This window comes from Zonotrichia albicollis, chromosome 2, assembly GCF_047830755.1.
Source record: "Zonotrichia albicollis isolate bZonAlb1 chromosome 2, bZonAlb1.hap1, whole genome shotgun sequence".
In the NCBI taxonomy this organism is placed as follows: domain Eukaryota; kingdom Metazoa; phylum Chordata; class Aves; order Passeriformes; family Passerellidae; genus Zonotrichia; species Zonotrichia albicollis.
In genome coordinates, this window is record NC_133820.1 from 101,717,032 (window position 1) to 101,739,739 (window position 22,708).

The 22,708-nt window shown below is 39.5% G+C and overlaps 1 protein-coding gene across 2 annotated transcripts in view; it reads left to right on the top strand.

The window, feature by feature from the left end:
* The window catches only part of NCK2 (NCK adaptor protein 2), an 84,223-nt gene extending 67,766 nt beyond the window's left edge, over positions 1-16,457 (top strand). For both annotated transcript variants that reach the window (XM_005487968.3, XM_026794036.2), the window contains exons 4-5: positions 5,066-5,787; positions 15,086-16,457. In XM_005487968.3, the coding sequence (XP_005488025.1) occupies positions 5,066-5,787; positions 15,086-15,280 (917 nt within the window). In that variant the 3' untranslated portion in view covers positions 15,281-16,457. The remainder of the gene's footprint in view (positions 1-5,065; positions 5,788-15,085) is intronic.
* The last annotated feature ends 6,251 nt before the right edge of the window (positions 16,458-22,708 follow it).

Sequence of the window (22,708 nt, forward strand, 5' to 3'; positions counted from 1 at the left end):
AATAGAAAAGGCAGTAATATCAAATCAAAAGACAGTAATAGCAAATCAACTTTAGAAAAAGTCAGGTAACAAATCAACTTAAAATTCCTTCAAAAAAGAAATGCAACTATATTTAGTCTAAAGTTAAGCTACATACAAGATTTTACAAATTTAGTGGGCAGTCTTGGGAAGGGGATCCTAGAGAATTTGACTGCAAATACCTTTAATGTTTGGTTCATGTTGTTCTTAGGCAGAAGTTAATAACTGTGAGTGTGGATAAGCCTGTGGAGATGTTCTTTCATCTCTGGGGATGATCAAATGCAGTTAAAATACAAAATGTGGTTGTTCATCAGTCTCAGACAAGGATACCAGCTAGCAGGAACGTGGAAAGACTTGTCAAATAAATCTTTGTTAAATTAGGAAGTTGTCTATTTTGTAAATAGGCTTTTCCTAGTAAAGATAGTGTGGAATATTAAACCATGATTAGCAAATGGAATACAAACCTATACTAGTGGCAAGAATCCCTTTCTATGCAAGTGTTATGTATGTGTTTGATAAGGTATGATTTAAGATCATGTCTTAAATATAGTTAAACTTGTTTATCCTACGAACCAATTTTCAGAGAGGTTGTAGCTCTGCAGCCTCGTTTCTGTGCCATCACTGAAGGCAGAAGAGAGAGAGAAACTCTCTTGTGTTCAGCAGGAGCACCTGGGCACTCGGGGCATCTGTGCTGACAGGCAGCCCAGCTTTGGCCCAGGGGTGTGGCCAGCATGGCAGGAGGTACACGTAGGGGCAGGGGAGATGGACCACAGGGAAATTTCACCACTTGGAGCTCTGGGGCTTGGGGGAGCTCAAGACGTTTCCTAGGGAAGTCTAAGGATGATGAGGTGGGAAGTCTGGGAATGCTGTGGGGAGAGGGAATTGGAGTTGCAGGCTCAAGGATCTTTTAGGTACAATGGAAAGACTGTCTCAGGGAGAAGCTGGTAATGAAGAGGTGCTTGCACAATGGAAACTTAAGTGACAGGAAGCAAATTCATAGGAAACTGGTCTTCAGCCTGCTGCTCAAAAAACAAGCTATTCTTTAGAGCCACAGCAGAACTAGGAAAGGAAGACAGCATGTAGTGATCCAACAGGCACGTTTCTGAGTTTCCCTAGGACTAACCATGGGGCCAGAGGATTTCTTTCACGGCAGAGAGGAGGAGGATTTGCAGTGGATCCCTTCTCCAGAAATATTGCTAACAAGTTGATTCTCTTTTTTTTGTCTTAGTAGTATATCCTAAGAATTATACCAGCTCACATCACTTGGGAATGTATTTATGAGAGTGAAAGTGAAGTAATTTACTGTGGATTATTGTAGAGTGTGAATAGTGTTGCTTCCTAGAAATTGCAGTAGCAAAACAGGCTTTCTGCTGCTTTGCAATGCTTCTTTTCCCTCCTCACTTTTCCTTTCACTTGAAAGCTAACCTCTTGCTTTAGATTACTCCTTATGACAACTGTTTGTGTTACAAAGGATTGTGACTTCCACAGGTTACAGATTAACTGTACCCAGTGAGTCAGAACAGGAAAAGCACAGTTGTAGCAGATAGGTAGATAGATCAGTAGATAGGTTTTCATAGGTTGTCACAAAGACAGTAAAACACACCAAAACTATGACTGCAATTGCAAGTATATTCAACTTTTCTACATGAGACTCCCAAATTGCGTCAATGTTTCATTTTCCATCAAATCCTTTATATGTGTTTCAGACATAAGAATAGGCATCCCCTTACAAACAGTAGTAAGTGAGCATTTCTCTTAGTAGAATGGTAGCGTTTACTCTTCTAGAGATGACTCATGTAGATTGTACTTTTCTTTTTTTAATGGAGTTGTGTTTTTTCTTATAGATGCATATACAAAGTTTATAATTGACCTGACTTTATTCTTGCTTAGCTGTGGTGAGCCATCCCACTAAACTGTATTTTTAGACTTTCCTAAGGAAATGAAGCTTACATTAGTCATGCTGTCACAGTCAGCTGTCATAGTCCGTCCATCTGTCCATCCTTGATAACTCAGCCAATTTTAGGCAAACTTGACAGACTGGCAGAGATAAACTAACTAGTTTTCTCCCAATCTGTGCCTGGGAGAGTCATTGCTGGTGTCCCTCACTGGGGGAGAAGCCAGAGCACCCCCAGCTCTTTGCTGAGTCCAGGCAGGGCTGAGAGGCAGGGGGGCGCCAGGCACTGTGCTTGGCTGGCCAGCCCAGCAAAGGTAGGGAGGAGGGCAGCACCAGGGGAGATGGAGTAGGCTTTGAGGGCATTTTGGAGATGGCAGTGGGGACACAGAAATATGAGAAGGACCTGGGGACATGAAAGCAGTCATACAGTCGGGAGACTTACTGTGAATCCTGCAGGAGAAGGGAGAGGAAGAGGAGGAATAGCTCAGCAGGAGGTATAAAGTGCAAAACAGGAACAGATTTCCATGTTCTGCTCATGGAACAACTTGTTTCCTCTTCAGTCATGGACACAGTTATGAATGTTGCAATCTCACATTAAAAATTGTTCTTAGATTATGTGCATGCCCTTTGCCGTGCCTGACTACAGATGAGTCTCTGCATAGTTTGTTCCTTTGGTCAAACCAACTGGAAAGCCTTTGGTGCACATTGCTGCTATTGCAAAATGTTAATCATTACCATGCTGTCAGCCTTAAAAAGTTTGTTCACATGAAATGTTAAGCTTAAACTAAAGAACTCCAGTTGTCTTTATTGATAAAAATTAGAAACTTTACTGTGTTTCCTTTTTTTTTTTATTATTTTCCCAAATTTGTCATGATTTATGTTTAATGGTCATTATAGGAAGCAATATTTGAAATGTCAGATGCACTATTGGAAGGTCTGTGAAAAAAGAGGGAACTCCGGCAACTCCAAATGAAAGACAGTGCTTGAATGATAACTTTTTCCTAAATGTTTCGATACCTTTATCAGATTTCAGAAGGGTTTTTGAGAAATTCTGGATTTTTACCTGTTTATAAGCAGTTTTTTCTCTAGATACTTAAGTTTGTGACACTTTCCTACCACTCTACATCCACATTTCTCACAGTTATCTCTGTGCTCTACTTTCTAGTTTCAACTAGGTAGGCCAGCTGCCTCACCATCTACTGCTTTTTTCCTTAGTTCTTTTGCTGTAATTCCAAGAAGTGGACTGTGTATCTTCATTAGTGAGCTGATAAAAGGCTAAGTTTTTAATCTGGAAGGTTTAGTCTCAGTGGAGGGCTTTATGTAGAGAGACTATTGAAATAAAGTTGCTTGTTTTCCATGAATTTATAAAAGTAATTTCCCTCTTTTCTTAACAGAACGACCTTTAAGTTGTGTTTGTTTATATCACTGTAATTTAATGCTCATTAGTTCTGAAACATCCTTGTCTTTTTGGTTAAAAATGATCTCTAAACTGATGAAAATTTCCAGTCTTGGCAGAGATCAGAGCCTGACCAGCTTCTGATTAGTACTTGCTTGTACACTCTTTTCCTGTGATTGTGTCCCCTAGTACAATAAGCTGCCTCCCTCGTTTTGCCTGAAAGTGCAGCCACTGGCTCTTGGCTGGAGTGATGTAGTTAGAATGACAATAGGATGTAGCAGGCTGCAGCAGGAAACAAGGCCCTGCTGGGGAAGGTCAGGAAACACTTCAGGGTCATCAGAATTTTCTGCCATCTTCTGAGACCATAAGACCACATATTAACTAATGTATTTTTAACCCTTCTGGACAGTGATCCCTGCATGGTTATGTGTGCACTGTTACTCTGTGCTGCACAGATAACTGTGAAATAAACATGAAGTTCTATGGTGAACAAACAGCTTTGCTGAAGATGCCCATTGTATATGCAAGTACATATATATATCTCTAAATAAATTAAAACACAATTTTTGCCAGTGGAGTGGCTGGATTGAATAGGCTTGAATAGTTAAAAATGAAATAGTATGCATGTCCTTATTTCAGATTATTTGAAGAAACAAAGTACCTTTGTTTTCTTTCCATTAAATGTTCTATAATCAGCATGCGTGCTCTTGTGTCTCAAATAAATCTCTCACCTTCTGCCCAGGCTCTATGACTAGGGAGAAAAGTACAAATGCTCCTATTTCTGTGAAGGTTTTGCTTTCTGTCCCTTGCATGACATTTTGCTTGGTTGTGCTACACTGCATCATAATATTTTGTTTCTCAGAAATTCTATAAGTGAATTTCACAAGACAGGGCTACTTGTTCAGTTTATTATTTTGTTTACATATAAGCTTAAGGAGGGGTTGCTGCAAAAGTTTGAAAAGTACACCAAGTGTACCAATTGTGTTGTGCAGTTTTTCTGCTTTTAAACAGACATTAGTATGGTTTCTCTAATTAAAAAAAAAATACTGTGTTCAATGTTATTGTTTTTTCTTCTGTACATTGTATTTAACACTATAATTAAAGCCATGACAGGACACCATAATTTATAGATTATAGGGAAATACATGCAAATGGTCTTCCTCACCAGCAGGTTTCTGTTACGGTGTGTGGTGAAATGTAAGTGAAAGAGGTGCGGGTTTTGGAAGGGGGGTTGCAGTTCAAAGGAATTGCAGCTGTGCCTGCCTGGGTAATGCTAGAGCAAAGAGAGCAATACAGTCTGCAGAGAAACTTAAGCTTTTACTTCTGTGCTCGTTAATTTTTGCAGGTTTTCTTTCACTTTTTGTTTGAGCCAAATTGAAGTCATCTCCAAAATTAAAAGGCATGGTCATTTGGCTGGAATTTAAAGATAGAGAAGAGCAAGCTGAGAATCAGTTTCAGTGATTAGCTGTTCTCCCGGTGAAGAAATCACTGTGTTTAAGTGTGCTTAAACTCTGCTCCTTCCGAGAAGAGAATAGGAATCATTATAACACAAATTGCTCTTTACCTAATGGTGCATCAGCTGGATGTTAACAAGAATCTCTTAAAGGTGTTGCTCTTTCCTGACGATGTAGTATTAGAGAAGAGATCTCCATTTAGCAGTGTTGTTGAAGTGAGGGTACAGCATGTCACCACATCCAGCTTTTGCAATCTGGGGACAAGCATTCCAAGTGACCACTTTACATTTCTGTCTTTACCAGGCTTGGGAAAAACCAAGAGAAAGACGAGTGCGAGAGACGCCTCCCCCACTCCCAGCACAGACGCAGAGTACCCTTCCAATGGCAGCAGCGCCGACCGGATTTACGATCTGAACATTCCCGCCTACGTGAAATTTGCCTACGTTGCCGAGAGGGAGGATGAGCTGTCCCTTGTTAAAGGGTCCCGAGTGATTGTCATGGAGAAGTGCAGCGATGGCTGGTGGAGAGGGAGCTACAATGGACAGATCGGCTGGTTCCCTTCGAACTATGTGGTAGAAGAGGTTGAGGAAGCAACTGCAGATTCACCCAGCTTCCTCAGCCTTAGGAAAGGCGCTTCCATGAGTAACGGCCAGGGCACCAAAGTACTCCACATCGTTCAGACACTGTACCCATTCAGCTCGGTCACGGATGAAGAGCTCAATTTTGAAAAAGGGGAAACGATGGAAGTCATTGAAAAGCCAGAAAATGACCCAGAATGGTGGAAATGTAAAAATTCCAGAGGTCAAATCGGTCTTGTTCCTAAAAACTATGTAGTAATCATTAGTGATGGTCCTTCCATGAACACTTCCCATCCACCTCAGATAAGCTACACGGGACCATCTTCTACCGGACGATTTGCTGGAAGAGAGTGGTATTACGGGAACGTTACCCGGCACCAAGCAGAATGTGCCCTGAACGAAAGGGGAGTGGAAGGAGATTTCCTTGTTAGAGACAGTGAATCTTCGGTAAGTGGTGCTCAGCCCGCAGGTTTGTAACCCCCGTGCATGGGTTAGCAGGCACGGCACTTAACAGACTCCCTGTCCTGTCACCCTTAAAGAAACGAGCAGGGCTTCAGCATTACCAACCAATATCCTCCCTCCTTGTGAGAATTGGTCTGTCAGTGAAGTGCAGTGACATTTACACTGAAATTTAACAGCTGTGGTCTGTATTATCCAGGGTTTCTTTAAATTTGTGGACAATCAAGTAAAATATTTCAGGTTTCCAGTTGGCTTTTCATGTGTTTCTCATGCAATCCTCAAATTTAAAGCACTACATGATAAAATAATTCTAGGTGATTAAAAATTTGGTCATTGATTTGATCTGTTTTCAAACAAAATCTTTGCATTGGGCAGTTCTGTTCTACTTTTAATTTTAAAATTACGTTGTTTCTTTATCAGGTAAAATTCCATTTAAAAGTATTTTTGATCTACTTAGATAATTTAGTTTGTAATAAGGTGAAGTTGTTATTATATCTAGTTGTTAAGGTTGTGATATACAGCAGAGAGGGTCAAGTCAGCAGCTCATATGCCTTGTAAATTGAGCCTAGATGGCATCAGAGGGATCTGAGTAATGCTGGTTATGGTTCATGTCATTCTGAAAGTTCATATTTAAAATTCAGCTGAAAGGACTTTCATGTGTGCTGAGGCCAGAGAATTTGCAGTTAAAGCACTAAAATTTAATTATCCTTTGGCTGTGATTTTGAAAAGGTGACAGATTTTAATCTTATGTCATACATAACATTGAGAAAATTGACAAAATACAACTTTTTAACAGTCCCAGATATTTTTATCTGAAGACAGTATTGTCTGATTAAATTTCAGGCACCTCTCCTTGATGAATTTGCTCTGCAAAAACCGTGATAGCTATCGAACTACCCTTTCTTTGAAGCTCTGTGTCATTGAATTCCTATTTCTGCTTAATTATAATCTAAACAAAGGCAAATGCAAATAAACCACAAGAGAACAGGAAAAAAGTTAGAGATTAAATTAAAATAAACTAGAGGAAGACAGGAAGAAAAATAGGAATTTAGAAATCATGACTGATTTACAGAGGCTGAGAGGAATCAAGTTTGTTTAGTCAACAGAAGAAAAGACTGATGTGAGATGCACAGTCTTGTAAAATGTAGAAAGCCACTGGAGGATTATGGTAACCATTAAATTACAGTAATTCCTTTTTTTCCCAACATTTTTTTTCTATCAACATCCTGTCAGATAGAGGCATACTGGATGTGGTGGATTTTTGGCATGTCGGTCCAGCAGGTAGAAGCTCACTTTCAGATCTGGAGGCTGCATTATGATTTATCCTGAGACAGTAGCTATCAATTTCCTTTCATCTCTTGAGAAAGTGCCGGAAGGAGAGTTTGAAAATGAATACATTACTTAAAATACAAAAATGCTTGCCCATTTCTCAGGACATGATATGTCACAGTGACCACTATGCTACAGCTTGGTTTTTTAGCTCTTAAGAGTCTGCCTATATCTCTGGAGTAAACTAACGACCTTCAAAGAACACAGTAACCTTTTTATTTAATGTGACATCATAACACTGAATCCTTGCATTCAAAGCAGTTTCAAACTTTTTGCCTGAATTGTAGATGGAAATCATTGCCTTGGAGTACAAAAAGATTCATTCAGAATGTGCTCTTCAAACTATTTCTAGCATCTAACACTTAGTGGGATAACAAAAAAATTATTCAGTTCATATCACAGCAATTTTTTTGCACACCTGCAGGTAAAAAAATGGCACTGAATTGAGGAACTTAGCGTTTTTCCTTCTTTTTGTACTCTTTATCTGGTCTTGCAAACCCTGTATTTGAGCCTTTTTTTAGCTATGAGAAAACTGTAGTTATGCCCATGAATACCTCTGTGTGTTAGTACTGCATGTGGGTTTTAGTTTTTATTAGGTTTAAAGAAATAATTTACTGCATCTCAAACTTTCATCTGCCCTAATCTTTATGTATCATTCCATCATATAGTGTGTTTATGTATGTGAATTATAAAACACTGGGGATTGCTAGTTTTTTCCCTGGAATGCCACAAGTGATACAATAAGTGAATGCGCATAATTGCAAGCATTGAGAAAAGGATCGTAAAAAATCTATTTCAAACTTATTATGTATGGAATAAAGAAAGAGTTTAGCAGTGACTCATGAATTTCTGAGAGTTGCTGTATTTCACACATGTGACTACAGAGGTTGTTCATGCTGTGGCTTAAAGTCACCAGGAGTGTCTTCACAATCTGAGCAGATGGTCTTGATTAGAGAGAACAGGCTGAGCAGAGCCAAGCTGTCAGCTCCCTGATTTGCTCATCTGACCACCAGACCAGCACTTCTCACTACGCTGTGTTGCTAACTCACCTTTAATGCTAGGAATGCAGGGGTTATTCCTTTCTAGAAAGGTCCATAGATAAAACTGTGAGTCATGCTCCTAATCCTGTGCCTGATTTTTGACCTGTTTTAGAGTTTTCTGTAGCCTTCCATCACCATAGTTACAAAAATTGGTCTGCATAAAAGTTTTCCTTATATTTCAATTTTGCTCTTGTTACTGAGCTATGAAAAGCTGTCCTTGGATAGATGAAGGTTTGTATTATTCAGTATTCACTTGATGAGACTGTCATGTTTTTGCATTTCAAGTGTTAGTAGTTGCAAGATTTAACAATATTTCTCTAGATTTAACTTGCCACATGTTTATCTCACAGCTAGACTTCTTTAGCCAAAAATATTTTCCTCAGTAACACTTAGATCCAGAGGATGCTACCATAGAGGAGAATAACCTGAGATGAACTCTGTAAGGTAGCTAGGAGGCTGATTATCTTCATTAATTACGAAATACTATTATTAGAACCATAAACTTGTTTGAACCATTTAAGCCCATAGTTTATGTAACAGGCACAGTTCCCTACTGATAATGTTTTTGCCAACTGTGTTACACCTAGGTAATGTCACCTTAGTTTTGGAGATCTAAAAGAACTGGGAACATGCCTTATTAGAAATACTGCTGGCTAGTTTTTCTTTCTGTTGCGGGCTGCTAGGTTAATGAAACCTGCAGTTTGTCTCATTTAAGTAACAAAACAATGAAAAAAAAGGCAGATTTAACCTCTGCAGTTTCTGTGGAGCCACTTTTTGGATTGCAGGCTCTTCAGCAGTCAGATTTTTGGTCTCTATGTGTAGCTCCTTACCCAAGACAAACAGGTCTTGGCTGATACTGGTGGTCTTGGTTGGGTGGGTGATTGTAATGCTTTGAAGACCTCAGATTTCACTGAGTACAGAAGCAAATTTGAATGGGAGAGGGTTGTTTTGTTCAGGTTCACACCAGGAAACAAGTGTGCTAACTAGTACTGCAGCTAACAGGAAGCAGTAGTGTGTCACCTCCAGCTTCTGAGCAGAGCCTTTGCTGCAGACACCCTTAAACTTCAAAGGGAGCTTCTGTCAGAACTTGTGGGCCCCTTGCAGTCCTCTGCAGGTGGCTGTGAAACTGGTGATCAGGCAAACACCAGTGCTTTGTAGTCCTATGAGGTCTTCTCATGAAGCAGAGAAGGTGTTATTTTTCTCAGCCTATGTTAGTGAGTGAGCTATGCAAGTTTTTGGATGATTTCAGGAGCAGTTATTCATTAGGAAGTATTGGTTACCTTCTGCTGGTAGTGTCACAGCATTCAGGTTACAGTAACCCATCCTAAACAGAGTTGCAGAGTACAGTTTTAAGATGATACTGATGATTTTAGGCCTATTAAAATGATTCTGAGGATTGTAGATGTGACTGGATTTGTCAGTTTTTGAGATCATATTTAGCTTCTCTGTTCTTTGTCTAGCAATAATAACAATAGAAGGAGGAGGCAGAGGTTCAGAGTTTGCATGTTTTTTGAGGTGCTAATTTTGTAGCATTCAGTGTCCCATGTTTTCCTGGGGTTTTAATCCTGCAGCTGTTGGATAGAAGCAATGAAATGTGGCAACTGTTTAAAAAGTGAACATTGGTCATGTTCTGTGACATACAATGATTGGTAAGTACAGCAGACATGAGGAGAAAGTTTTTCTTTGAAAACCGGCATAAGGAAATATCCTAGTGGCTTATTTTAAATGGAAGAACAGAAATCTTATTAGAGGTGTAGTTGAAGATCAATGAAACCAATTCATTTTTGTGACCTATGTAATATTGATTTTGGAACATGAACATTACATAGGGAAGAGAATAGTATTTGCTTATATCCAAATGAAACGGAAGGGGTAGAAAAAGGAATTAATTCTCCCAGATGGCTCTTTCCAGCCTGACCGTAGATCTTTGAGCCATAACTTTGAGTTTTTTGGCTGGGTGATAGAGTAAGAGGAGAAGTGAGGGAAAACTTGGGTATGGAAATGGAACGAGTTGGGGAGCCCCAGGACAGGCTCACTGATGGGAGCTCAAAGAGCCTGGAGTAGTTTGAAGAATGAGTGTGTGAGAATATCTTTTTGAAGAAAGGACATTGGCAAACAGAATTGGAATGAAAGGGAAAATTTGAAATAAGTTACAGGATCAGTAAAAGATTTTCAGAGGGAACTGTTTTTCAGAACCTTGCCATTTATAAATGATAAAATTATAATTTCATTCTCAAATTTAGGATGTGAAGAGGAAACTCTGTTTTTCGTGTTTCACTTGTTTTTCCTTATATTGCTTTATCATTTGTTTTCGTGATAGTTTTCAATTGGTTGTGGGGTTTTTTTTTAAAAAGCATTCAATTCCTCACCAAAGAAATAAAGAAACAACTTCCTACCATTTGTTTTCCACATGCCGTAGGCACCAGCTAGCTCATGGTCATCTCTAGGTACAAGCAGGTGTTAAAGGAATTGAAAACAATTCAAAGTACTACAGCACAAGGACTGTAGGTGCATTCAACCTAATATTTAATTTTCTGATTTAGGAATTGATTTAACTTCAAGTTAGGTTTTTCAGGTGTAGGTCTTTCCAGTTATGGTGGTGCAGAAATATTCATAGTTTCCCTGCCGCAAAGCAATGCTCTGTAACTCTGTTGCAGAATCATCAACTGTTCTATAGAGTTAAGGGATTAAAGCTTACTTCTGATCTGCTTTTATTTGGTGTATGTGAATCTGTTTTTCCTGGAAAAGTTAGTGTGTAAACATCCAAATGTAGCAATTAATTTAAGAGGGAGAAGAGAGAAAAATTGGCCAGCAGTTAGAACAAAATAGCTTTAACAGTAAATAAAATAAACAGACTTGGAGAAAATCCAAGGAGGACAGCAGGGAACCAATTCAAACTGCATCGAACCACGTACTTTGAAATGGAAGTGTTCATAGCAATAGTTTATTTAGATTTTTTGAAATAATATTTTTAATGAATTTGCATTTGTTAGGGCAAGAAGGAACCAAAATAAAAACAAAAACAAGTCAAATTCCTTTTGCTGTTCATTCTTGAGTCCTATAGAAGTTACTACTCTGAGACCAATAAAGGGTTTCAGGATTTTTGCAACAGCTGTTTGAGCTCTTCCATCTCTTTGCACCGGATGATGACTCTCAAAAGAGTTAGATCAGCCCTTCCGCTTTTTACATTTTTTAAATTAAATCAGATAATGAAAAAATAAACTTTGTAACGTAGGCTGCAGAAAATATGATAATGTCTTCTACTTAGGTATCAATCTAACTAGCAGGCTGCAGGGCTGTGGAGAATAGACAATAGTTCATGAGAAATGTTCATTCACTAAGGATATAATTAAACTGGCAGAAGGAGTATTTAATATATTGTGTGGATCAGCTCACAAAGATAGAAGCCTGGCCAGTGCCTGGGTCATAGGACAGTGGGTCAGAGGTCCAGCATCGCTCTGCATGTCATTAGCACATCCTTTATGGCCTAGAAATAATGTTTCTTAAGAGATACAAGGAGCTTTGAAAACTCATAATTTTGACTTGCTAAAAACAACTGCTTTGTCAGAAAATAGTAAAATATTTTTGAGAGCAAAGTGATTATTTCAACTTCTTTTTCAACTTTTGCCATAAAATTGTTTCCTGTTCCTAAAACAAACAAAAAACTTTAGTTCAGATTATGAACTTCCTATTTGTAAGTTCTTCTGTTTTAATTGAGGGCCTTTTGGTTACTGGTTTTTGTTTGGTATAGGCATCACCCATGGAAGCAGCAGAACTTAGTCAGCAAGATTTGATATTGTTTTTCGAATCCTAACTAATCTGTACTTGCTGCCTCAGTCCATCCTCGGTGAGACCCTACAGACCTGCCTGTGTTCAGGGCACAGCAATCAGTACCCTGCCTATGCCCTAAACTTCTCCTTCATGAGCCTGGGGTCCCAAAGCTTCCGGAGAGCTTTGTGCAGGCCTGTGCTTTGTTACTGTTTAATGGCTGCTGCTTGGCACTATGGAGGTTCCCCTGGAAGCAGGTCCCAGGCCCGTGTGGCTGTGGCTGCTGGAGGGATTGTCCACACTGCATTCAGGGCTTTAACCACGGAAAAGTGTTTGTACAGGCAGGTTATCTTTAACCCAGTGAGGTAGGTGCTGAAAATAGGCCTCTTTTGGTGTGAGTTCAGTGCAGCCTTCTTTATGATGCTGCTGAGGCAAGGGCTTAATATCAGAGACAGCTGGCTTAAAATAGTGATTTTCGTACTTAGAGTTAGGGATGGATGACAGGGCACAAAATGTATCTTGGGTGGAGCACTGGAAATCCCAAAGATGCACTCTTATGCACATTTCTTTCCATCACGTTCTCCCACCCTTCCCATTCCCCTCTTGGCAGTCACAGAGAGTGTTCCATGTGCTTTGAGCCAGTGGCTGCTCACTGCCAGAGGAAGCCTTCCTGACGGAGCCTGCACTGACCTGGTCAAGGCCCAGTGACCCTGGTTTATAGATGGAACAAGTAATTATCCTATGGGTGTTACATAAAATAAGTTTTAAAGAAATTATGCCTGTTGATCTGGAATGTAGTGGCTTGAAGTAGAAGAGGGTTAGGCCAAGGGTGTGGGGAGGTTGCTGCTGCCTTTAGCAGAACAAAAGGAGAAGAGCTGCTGCCCAAAGCTGAGCCTCGAGTCTGAGTTGGACCAGAGCCAGATCAGCAGGCATGGCAGGAGCTTTGTTTGCTGTGGGCAGGGCCCATGGAGTCAGAGGGAAGGCAGAGAAGGCGTTAGTGCTAAGACAGGTGAGGGGGAGATGCAAGTGATGAGATTTTTGGGATAGGCAGGACATGAGGAATGTGTGGGCAGAGACCCATTTTATTGCAGGAATAAAGACAGCATATCTGAGAAAAGGCTGTCCTCCAGCTCATTTGGGTATGTGCTGCATGTGTGTTTGACCCCTCACAAATGCAGTGTAGAGGACTCAGGGTGTGGTTTTGTGAAGTCTGATGTCAGCAGTAACATGTGAGGGCTCCTGACCCCTCCAGTTGGTCCTCTACTGTGCCACGGCTGTGCTCAGGATTGTTCCAAGGCAGTGCTGTGAACCAGGTGGGTTTTGTTTAACCTGGGCAAGCACAGGTTTGCAGTGCTGGCCCAGCCAAAGCACCGGCGTGGTGGGGAGAGACCAAGGGACACAGTACGGTGGTGTCAAAAGCCTGGCACGTGCCTTCAGTGGTTTGTGCTTGAAGCCATGCCTTCAGTGGGCTGAGACACTGCAGCAGTACCTCCAGAGTAGCACCAGGCATTACTTAACTCTATTTAATGCTTGTTACAAGCTCCAGTGTGTTCTTTTTATTCATTTTACTGCTGGCTGGTGACACCTGCATCCATACACCTCTCACAGGGCAAACCCGTGCTCCCATCTGTCATATCCCCCTCCTACATGGAAGGAAGCACCCAAGATTAATTAAAGAATGGCAGAAACCACAAGGGTTCAAAAGAAGCTCGTGAAGTTTTACTAGCAAACTACAGAGTTGGCATAGAAATTCATGTTTTGCCCCTAATTTATAGTGGTAAGAGCGATAATAAAAGAAAAGAGGGAAGAAAGAGAAAGTGAAAGGGAGATCGGATGGCAGAGGAAAGGAGATCTGCAGCCCTGGATCCATGATCAGTCCAGCCAACAGGGTATCCAGGGCCTGGGCAGTGCATCACCAAGGCTTTGTGGGGCTACCTGGTTACAGGTAAGCTTTCCCCTCCCTAGGATTAGGTTTCTTCCTCTTCATATTAATGAATCAGCATGAGTACTCTTCTGGATCTTTATGGAAATGGGGGAAGCTTTGAGGGTCTTTTGGTAGTCTTGATCCCCCTCTGCTGGACTTGCCTGTTCCTTGACCCCATTCCCATGACTGCATTGTTTTGTGTTGTGTGGTCTGCTTGGACCAGAACAGGAAAATTGGCCCCAGAAGGGTGCTGCCCTGCCTGTGCACATCCCCCCCTTTGCTGCCACATCCTTCTCTAACTTGCCTGTTTGAATGGTCATTGGTATTTGAGGCATAGACAGCAGCACATTAAATCCTTATTGCCCAGGCTCCTACCCCATCTCTGTGGCCAGCCAGCAGCAGTAGGTGGCTGGAGATAGAGTTCAGCTGGAAGCAAGGGACACTGTGTCCTTTCTACCCTCCTATGTGGCATGTGGTGAAGGAAGTGGAATGGTCTCATTCTGGCTGTTTGGATGACAGCTCTCGCCTTGTTAAAGCAACTGATTGCCAGGATGAGGAGATTTATCATTAGGAATTATGTCCTGAGTAATTTAATTAGTGCATAAATTCTGTATTTTGTGGGTAGTGGTGTGATGGTGAGATTTGTACGGTGGTTTTTTTCTATAGCTTTATCTTGTTTTACAAAGAAAATGTACTCAATGGGAGAAATTATTCCCTATACATGTGGTAATGAAGATAAAAGGTGCATGTGGTTTTGTCTTTTGCAATGCAAAGCAAGAATGGCCCTCTAGTGGTCGCGGCTTTAAAAAAAGCGAAGGGGGATTTTCTTCATCTTGCCCAAGCAATATTGCAGTAATTGTTTTCTCCTGGGCACTCTAGTGAGAAAGACATGCATGATAAAAATTCTTCCCTTCTCCTTGACATTTTTGTGCTTCTAGATTGAGTAACTAAGATAATATTTGCAGTTTAGTCATGTAATTGGCAGCTTCAAACTGTGCATCTGGGGAGCTTTCACTTAACTGACTTAACTGCTCACGTTAATAACAATGGTAATTATTTATTGAATAATAGGCTATTGGGTTTCTTAAGGAGCTAAAGCACCGAGCTGTGGCTAATGTAAATTACTGTCAACTATATGACACAGTTTGTTCCTGAAATTGCAAAATTATGCTGTCATTTTGTTCTCTTCTATGTAATTTTTTCTTTCTTTCTCAATTCTCAACAGCCCAGTGACTTCTCAGTATCTCTAAAGGCATCGGGGAAGAACAAACATTTCAAGGTGCAGCTCGTGGACAATGTCTATTGTATTGGGCAGCGGCGATTTAATACTATGGATGAGTTGGTGGAACACTACAAAAAGGCTCCCATCTTCACCAGTGAACACGGGGAAAAGCTATATCTTGTGAAAGCACTTCAGTGACGTTGAAGATGGACTTGGCCACCTGGGCCTCTTATAACTTACAAGCCTTAGGTCCTAAATTCACTTTTATAGAGCAGAGCAATATCTGAAGCAGGCTTAAGGAATAGGCTCTTTCTAAAGTGTTTGCTCTGTCAGTTGCTGTTTGTCCTTTTTTTTTTGTTTGCCTCTCTTTGTGTTCCAGTTTTGTTAACCTCTGACCACCTCTCTTCAGGTTGAGAGTTTCCCTTGGGTGGCCGTGGCGAGCACTCATCTTCCCAGCAGAGTTCAAAACGCCCCTCTCCTGTGTACGTTTACATAGTTAGCTCAGATCAAGGAGGGGCGTTTTCAATTCAAACCAGTGTTAATCTGTTCAGACTGCTCATGCAGGCAGAACTCTCCCTTCAGAGACATCGGGCACACTTTGAATGCACTGAAGCTGCAGCTGCTTAAGTGAGAGAGAGTAGACATAACAGTTGTGGCTGTGAGTTCTGTAGCTCTATCGCTTACCGAGTAGGATAATACAAAACCTCCTAGTTCCTAGAAGCACTCTTTACACTGTACTCTGCTGTTACATTGCCTCTCTGACTCTTCGTAAAGAGTACACTAATTAAAAGCATTTTGTAATAGTACTTCTTAAACTACTATGGTAAGATTGTAGTAAAAGAAAACTAGTGTATTTTGGTCTGTAATTGCAACAAAGAGAAATTTTATTTGAAAGTTGATTACTAGAGAAAGAATAATTGAATTGTAAAGGCTGAATGTTTCGGTAATCTACAACCAAATGTGCCATCCACATAATGCTTTTTCCTCTTGCCCTTCTGCTTGTTTGAATTAAACGATTATGTATTTAATTCTCAAAGTAATATGTATCTGTAGCTGATTGTTGACACTAATACAGAAGATTAATAAAAACTGATCTTGGGACAGGGTGGGGCGGGCTACCAACACTATATATATATTTGCTTTACAGAAAGAAATCTTCGGGTTTTACAGAGGATGGTGTGGTTGGTAGGAAGAGACACACAGAATGTTTATGAAGAAATTGCATTTTTCTCTTTTCTTTACATTTAAACTCCTTTATGGTTTAAATATACAGTCTTTAGATGGCACATTCCTGAGATTGAAGAACGGATCATGAGATCTCAAAATCTTGCATACTCAGTTTTTTGGATATTGTAATAAAAAAGGTATTACGTCATGATGGAGTACTGGATTTATCCTTGGGTGGTAGTCCTGGTGTTATTTTAGCAACGTGAAATAGAGTAAATAATCAATTTTTTGTCTTGGAATTTGTGTGGCCTAAAAATCATCTGCGACTGCAGAGGACATTTTTGATATGAGGCAGTGTCTAATGAGCTCTGTGTTTCTTGTTTCTGTGGTAATTAAGTCCATTCATAGCTTTAATGAAATCTGCAAGATGGACCTATTTCCTGGTACCTCTTTGCTATTAAAACACATATCTTACCTATGCTGTGTTTCAGCCAGTAGAAGTGCAACTACCTCTGTGTATAACTAGAGCAGGTTAAGCAGATACCAGCACTGTCTGACTTGCTTTGGGGTAAATCATGCCACTGCCAGGAGACTGCCCTGGTACCTTTGCCAATGAACTGCAGTCTTCCTCAAATCCAAGAGGCAAGTACAATTTCTGAAGTTCTGTGCACATACTATTTTTCCACCACTCTTGAAATTTTATTTCTGTGAGATTTTCTGAATTGACAGCTTGTACTGAAACTAAAAAATGTATTTTTCTGTATGTGCATTAACTAATCACTGGGCAGTGACAATTGTGCTTGGTAAAGCCCAAGGAAAGAAAGCAGTGATACAGAGCAATCCAAAATGATCATGCATTATCCTGAAGAGCACCTACCCCATGACTGTCTTCTAAGAAGATAGAAGTTTTCCTTAGGAAGTTGGTGAGGATTACCAGTTGTTTACACCTTACCTACAGAAAGACTCCACAGTGGGCTTCTTAAACTTCATGAGTGAATTCTGCAGAGAATGTAGGGATTTGCCTTCTAATACCTAGTTTTTTCTTCAGGTGAATTGAAGCATGTACCGGGTATGGCAATAATATTAAAAAAGTCAGCTATATGTTGTATGAGCATTTTCAGGTTTGAGTGAATTGCTTTTCAGTCTTCTTGTCTCTTGGTAGTATTTGCAGAAATTATATATGGGAATGGTTTACCTTTTCAGTAAACAGATTAATTACTGTTTCATGCCCCATGTTCGTTTTTTGGTGAAATATTCCCTATGTTTCCTGTTTCGGGAGCCTTCATATGCCTCTTGGAATCTTTTTTACACATTTTTTCTAGAGTCCATTTTTACAAGCTCTCTTAGTTCCTAACTCCATTCTAGTCTTAGTAGCTTGAACTAAATCAAATAGACATCTGAATGAGGGTTTTACTATATGCTTTATATTTTAATGGATTTATCAAATTTTCTTTGCTTGTTTCTGTTACCTCCTCCTCTGTAAACAAATTCTGAGTCTTGAGGTGTAAATTGTAAAGTACTTTGTTTTGGAAGCAGTTAGTAAGTTCATGACTTGTAAATTACTAGCTCAAGTAATTTCTTTTCTTTTTTTTTCAAGTAAGTCTCACCTTGGTTTTTCCCATGCTGTTTTTTGTCAGCATGCTTTCCATTCAACAGGCTCATTAATAGCTCTTCAGTTGTTCCCATCATTGTTGAGGTATATTCATACAAATTTTGCCACCTTTTCCTGCCCTTTTGATCTCACTTGCTGGACTTGGCTTAAGCATTAATAATCTTCAGTACTATATGCTTCATAAAGGGGCAATAGATGTGGATTTTATTATTATTTCCCTATTTTATACTCACCTTTCAATTACTTGACAAAATCTCACCTTTATTTTTTGACTACTTAGAGCCTCTTTGTCAAAGCTTGTGGTGGGGGTGGCATTTTTTTTTAAATATGAGCAGAGTCATGGTGACCTGAATTTCTTTGCTTACAATATTCATTAAAGGCTCAAATAATTTCTGATGGAGTAGAAGTTGTGATTTTTCTTTATGGTGTTTAGTCTGGCTTTTGCCATCCTACCTGATTAATACAGGTGCTTAAGTTGTACTTCTAAGTACTTCTCATTCCTGTACAGCTGTTAATGTGTTCTTTCCTTGCTGGTGTCTTTGGAGGAATGTGAATGACTTGTGAATCCATAACAGTTTCCACACAGTGGCAGAAACTTGAGGTCCATGTTTATAATTTTAGCTCTGGGAGCTTCATGACAAACTCCCACTTGATGTTATCTTGACTGTTTGTGGTATCACATATTAGGTGGGGACAAATTAGTAAAGGATTAATATACAAGTGCACTGAGAACATGCCAGGTAAACTCACATGGACCTACAGTGTTGCAAAAGCAAAGGATTTGCTTACTCTTTTTTGAGAAGAGGCAATGAAGACATGCAGTTGGGTGTTTAACATCTTTGACTGCGTGAACAAACTGATGTCCCACCCTTGAATGGTTCTGCTTAGTGTTCTCCATGCAGATCTTCATGTCTCATGAATGTATATTAAATCCTTAAAGTTTACAGCTGTTCCTCCAAACCTTTATTACAGCTTTTCTGTACTGTAAAGTTTGGTGTCTAGTTTAATGGTTTCACTATGAGGAAATAGAGATCTTCCACTCTTAGAACAATAGCTTCTGTTATAGCACAAAGTTGAAGTACTTTCAAAACGCCACCATACAATTTCACCTATAAAAACGAGTCAGATTTTTGCCTAAATTATAAATAAAAAACTAGAAAATGGATTACAGGTCCGTTGAACTAGGTTGACAATTTACTTGGCAAAAGCTACTAAATAACTGTAAGGACTTTAATTTCTTCTTGATCTTAAGGTAGTTTAATTCAGTGCTTCAGAGGTAAATGAAACTTGGGCAATTGCTACAATCTGAATCTGACAGGTTCTTTTTTCTTACTCCAGTGGGATGGGATGACTCATTTTTAAATGGAAACTTGTTAACATATAATAAACTGTGGAAATTGTATTGCTGAAGTAACACTGATCTCTTAAAATGCTCTAGGAACTATGAACTTTCCTATTAATTTCTTTTCAGTACATTCAAAATTCAGTGCCTTTTTTGTGAAGTGGAAAAGTGGAAGCCAGCAAGAGTACAGCATGCACAGTCCCGAAGGGCATTACCTGTACCACGTGAATGAAAGTATGCAAGTAAATGCTACCATTCATTCATTATTTTGATTAACAAGTAAATCAGTTGTGCAATACTCTTCTAGAAAGTATACTGCAATTGCAACCCAAGTGTGCACCAGCTTTAGTATGTGATAACAAGGCCTAATGTACGTTCTTGTGCCGTTGTCTTGCAAAAGCAATAGCTTACTGTCTTTTTCTCTTTTTTAGATAGGCGTTCATGTTGTTGGATATAGTTATAATTTGTTGGAGAAATCAATACATAATGTTTTTTGACCTAAATTGACTTAATGTGAAAAATAATTTATATATGGTATACTTAAAACTGTAGTATTTTCTGGTCTTTTGTGTGCTGCTGGAACCCTATGCTCTTTTTGTATTTTAAAATGTAATTTTTTTTCTTGCATATTCTTAGTGTGTCTTTTCTTGTTAGAAGATAGGATGTTTCCCCTGTTGTTACTTGAACTATCCATCCAGGCTGATACAGAAGCTGACTAATAGAAGTGGCATGTAGCCATTGACACATTAGACAAGTTTTTCCTTGCATTTTCTTTCCCATGTGGTAATATTAAATGGTTGAAGAGTGGGAGGTTAAACAAAAAGAAAGAAGAAAGAAGACTCTAACTTGACAGATTATCTTCAGCAGTGGGAGTCCACAGTTTTGAGGAAAAAGGAATAGGTAAGAAATGTTCTTTTCTATTTTCTTAAATGGATTTTCTTTGAAATTTAGCCTGACATCATATGGCATGAGTGTATGAAGTAATACAAAGATTAACAAATTAATGCTGATTTAGTCAATTTTATTGAAGGAATGGATGGATAAAGCTATTGATCTCAATGTCTTACTATAGAAAATAGTCATCTTCAGAAGGGGAGAGCTGGGATTTTGGGGACTGCTTTGTTGGTGCTGGGGCTTTTTGTTTTGATTTTTGAGGGAAGACTTCAAAAGAGGTGCCTTGCTCCAGTTTTCAAGCCAGATTTTGCTTCTAAGCTTCTTCCCAAAAAACATCTCTTGAGTGTGGGCCAGGCCACAGGGAATCTGTTAAGTGGAATTATTCTCCCAACTGTAATTGAAACTGGTGGTGAATAATGGGCTACTTTTTTCTTTTTTGATTTTGATCTCCATTAGATTGGATACATACATCTATATGGTAATTAATTAGTGGGTTCTGTGGGTTACTGCCTTAGTTTTTCACCTGGGTTCAACTCTCTCAAGTTGAAATAATCTTGATGAGGTGTTTTTTTTTTTTAATTCCTTTTTATGTCACAGAACCAGTAGTGCATTCAGTGCAATTATAATTGGTAATGCAAAGAAGCCCTTCAGTTGTGGGCAGCTGGTATGTTTGGAATACTAAGTCCAGAGATGATGGTGATGATAATACAGCCATAAAGAACTGCAGGTAAGGGCACCAGCAGACAGTTAGAGAGAACAGGCTCTGGTGTCATTAACCAAGTGTCTTGATGGTTTTCTTTGTAGAATTAGGATGTTTATTTTCATTTATATACATAACTAATTTGTAGAAGTGAAACTTAACCCTTTTTAGGTGTACAGTGTGTTTATACTTAAGTAAATTCACAGGAATTACTGCAGGATAGAATGTGCATGTTGAGGCCCCAGGAAAATTAAGTGTTCTGGTGTTTATGACAGCTTTCCTAATGAAAATCCTTGCAGATTTATGTCCCTGTGAAAAGTGGGATGTTCCTTGGCTTTGCACTGGCATTGACCTGTCTTTGTGCTGCCACAACCTTCTCTCCACCAAAGACAGGGCAGCTGTGATTATGTTAGAAGAGATTTCCATAGTGTCAGGGCTCTTGTGTAACTAGGTTGGGCTAAGCACAGAGTGCAGTGTGAAGAGAAGAACAAGGTGTTGAAGAACCCACCAGGAATGGGTGGATGACACAGAGAACTCATTAGACCTAGTTATGTTTGTCCTTTGCCCTTACTAATTTAGCAGTGAATGCTGACATTATCAGTGTTGGATGTTGTGTGTTAATATGTCTCAGAGTTTTTCTTGTGCTAACAGAGATCAGATGTGCCACTTCTCTGGCTTGTCTCTGTGTAATCATTCTGCTATGAAGTTCAGAAAAGTTCAAGAGAAATAGGTCTTCATTTTAGCTGGCATTTCTGGTGCAGTATGTAACTATACCTATATTGTCAGCCTTCTGATGCTCTTTAATATTACTATTTCTGCGAAAATTAGAAGGCTGAGCATTCTCAACTCAGTCCTTTGCCATGTGATGAGCATTAGATTAGCAGTCATGGGCCCCTCCATGGCAACATCCCATATTGTTTAACAGTGGTCTTGGAGACTTATCTCCTTAAATTAGCATCAGATTTGTCTTTTTTTTTTTCTCTCTCCAGTATTTTTCCTTAGAAATACATGTGCATCTGTCTTTACAGTCTTTTTAGTTCCTGGAAAGTCTTCTGGTCCTTGGCTGCCGTTCTGGAACTTTGTGGATCATTTGGAACAATGGCCTTTCCATCCAGTATTGGCTTCTTGGGAAATAATACTCTTCATGATGAATTGTATTATCCTGTGTTGGGGAAATAAGAGCCAAAGGTGCTTTCGTCCTTCATGATAGTTCTGGGAAGCGCTTTGTCCTAATAGAACAAAGAAAAAGAGGGAACAGGTTACCCTTCCGGTTTAAATCAAATGCTCTGTAGTAAAAGCTTGCAAATCATTCTAAAACTGTAAAAATGGAGGAGCTCATTATATAATGCAATGTCAGGAACTATGTGGTTACTTATGGAAGGAGGAGATTGCTTTCTTCAGCAGTAGCAGGATGTTAATTCTGCAATAGTCTTAGAATTTCTGAAAAACAAGCCCAACCTCCTTCAGGAATATATCTGAAATCTAGCTGTGTGTAGTACAGATCTGAGTCTTTGAGGGTAGGGCACCACACAGTCACCTCGCTTGAATTTTTATTATTTTACTGTTAACTGCAATGATTTTTCTTTTATGATGACTCAGATGTATAATTTGTCTTGTATTTTTCCTAGTGCAGTTGCATGTGGTCCAGCATAATTTTCATTGAAGCTGGTTGAGCTTCCAGGAATCCTGCTTGTTCTGTGTTTTATTCATCTGCCTTGTCTTCCTGCCTCATTTGTGCTTGGTCTCCTATTCTGCTTTTTTGCTTTTCTCACCTGTTTTCTCTTGTGCCCTAGAGCTGCTTCAGTTTTTCATCTCCTTCTTGTGTTCAAGTATTTCTACTCTCCTTTCATTTACAAGCTTTAATATTCAGAGCCTGCCTAATGAAGAGGAATGATTGCTTTGCTCCAAACT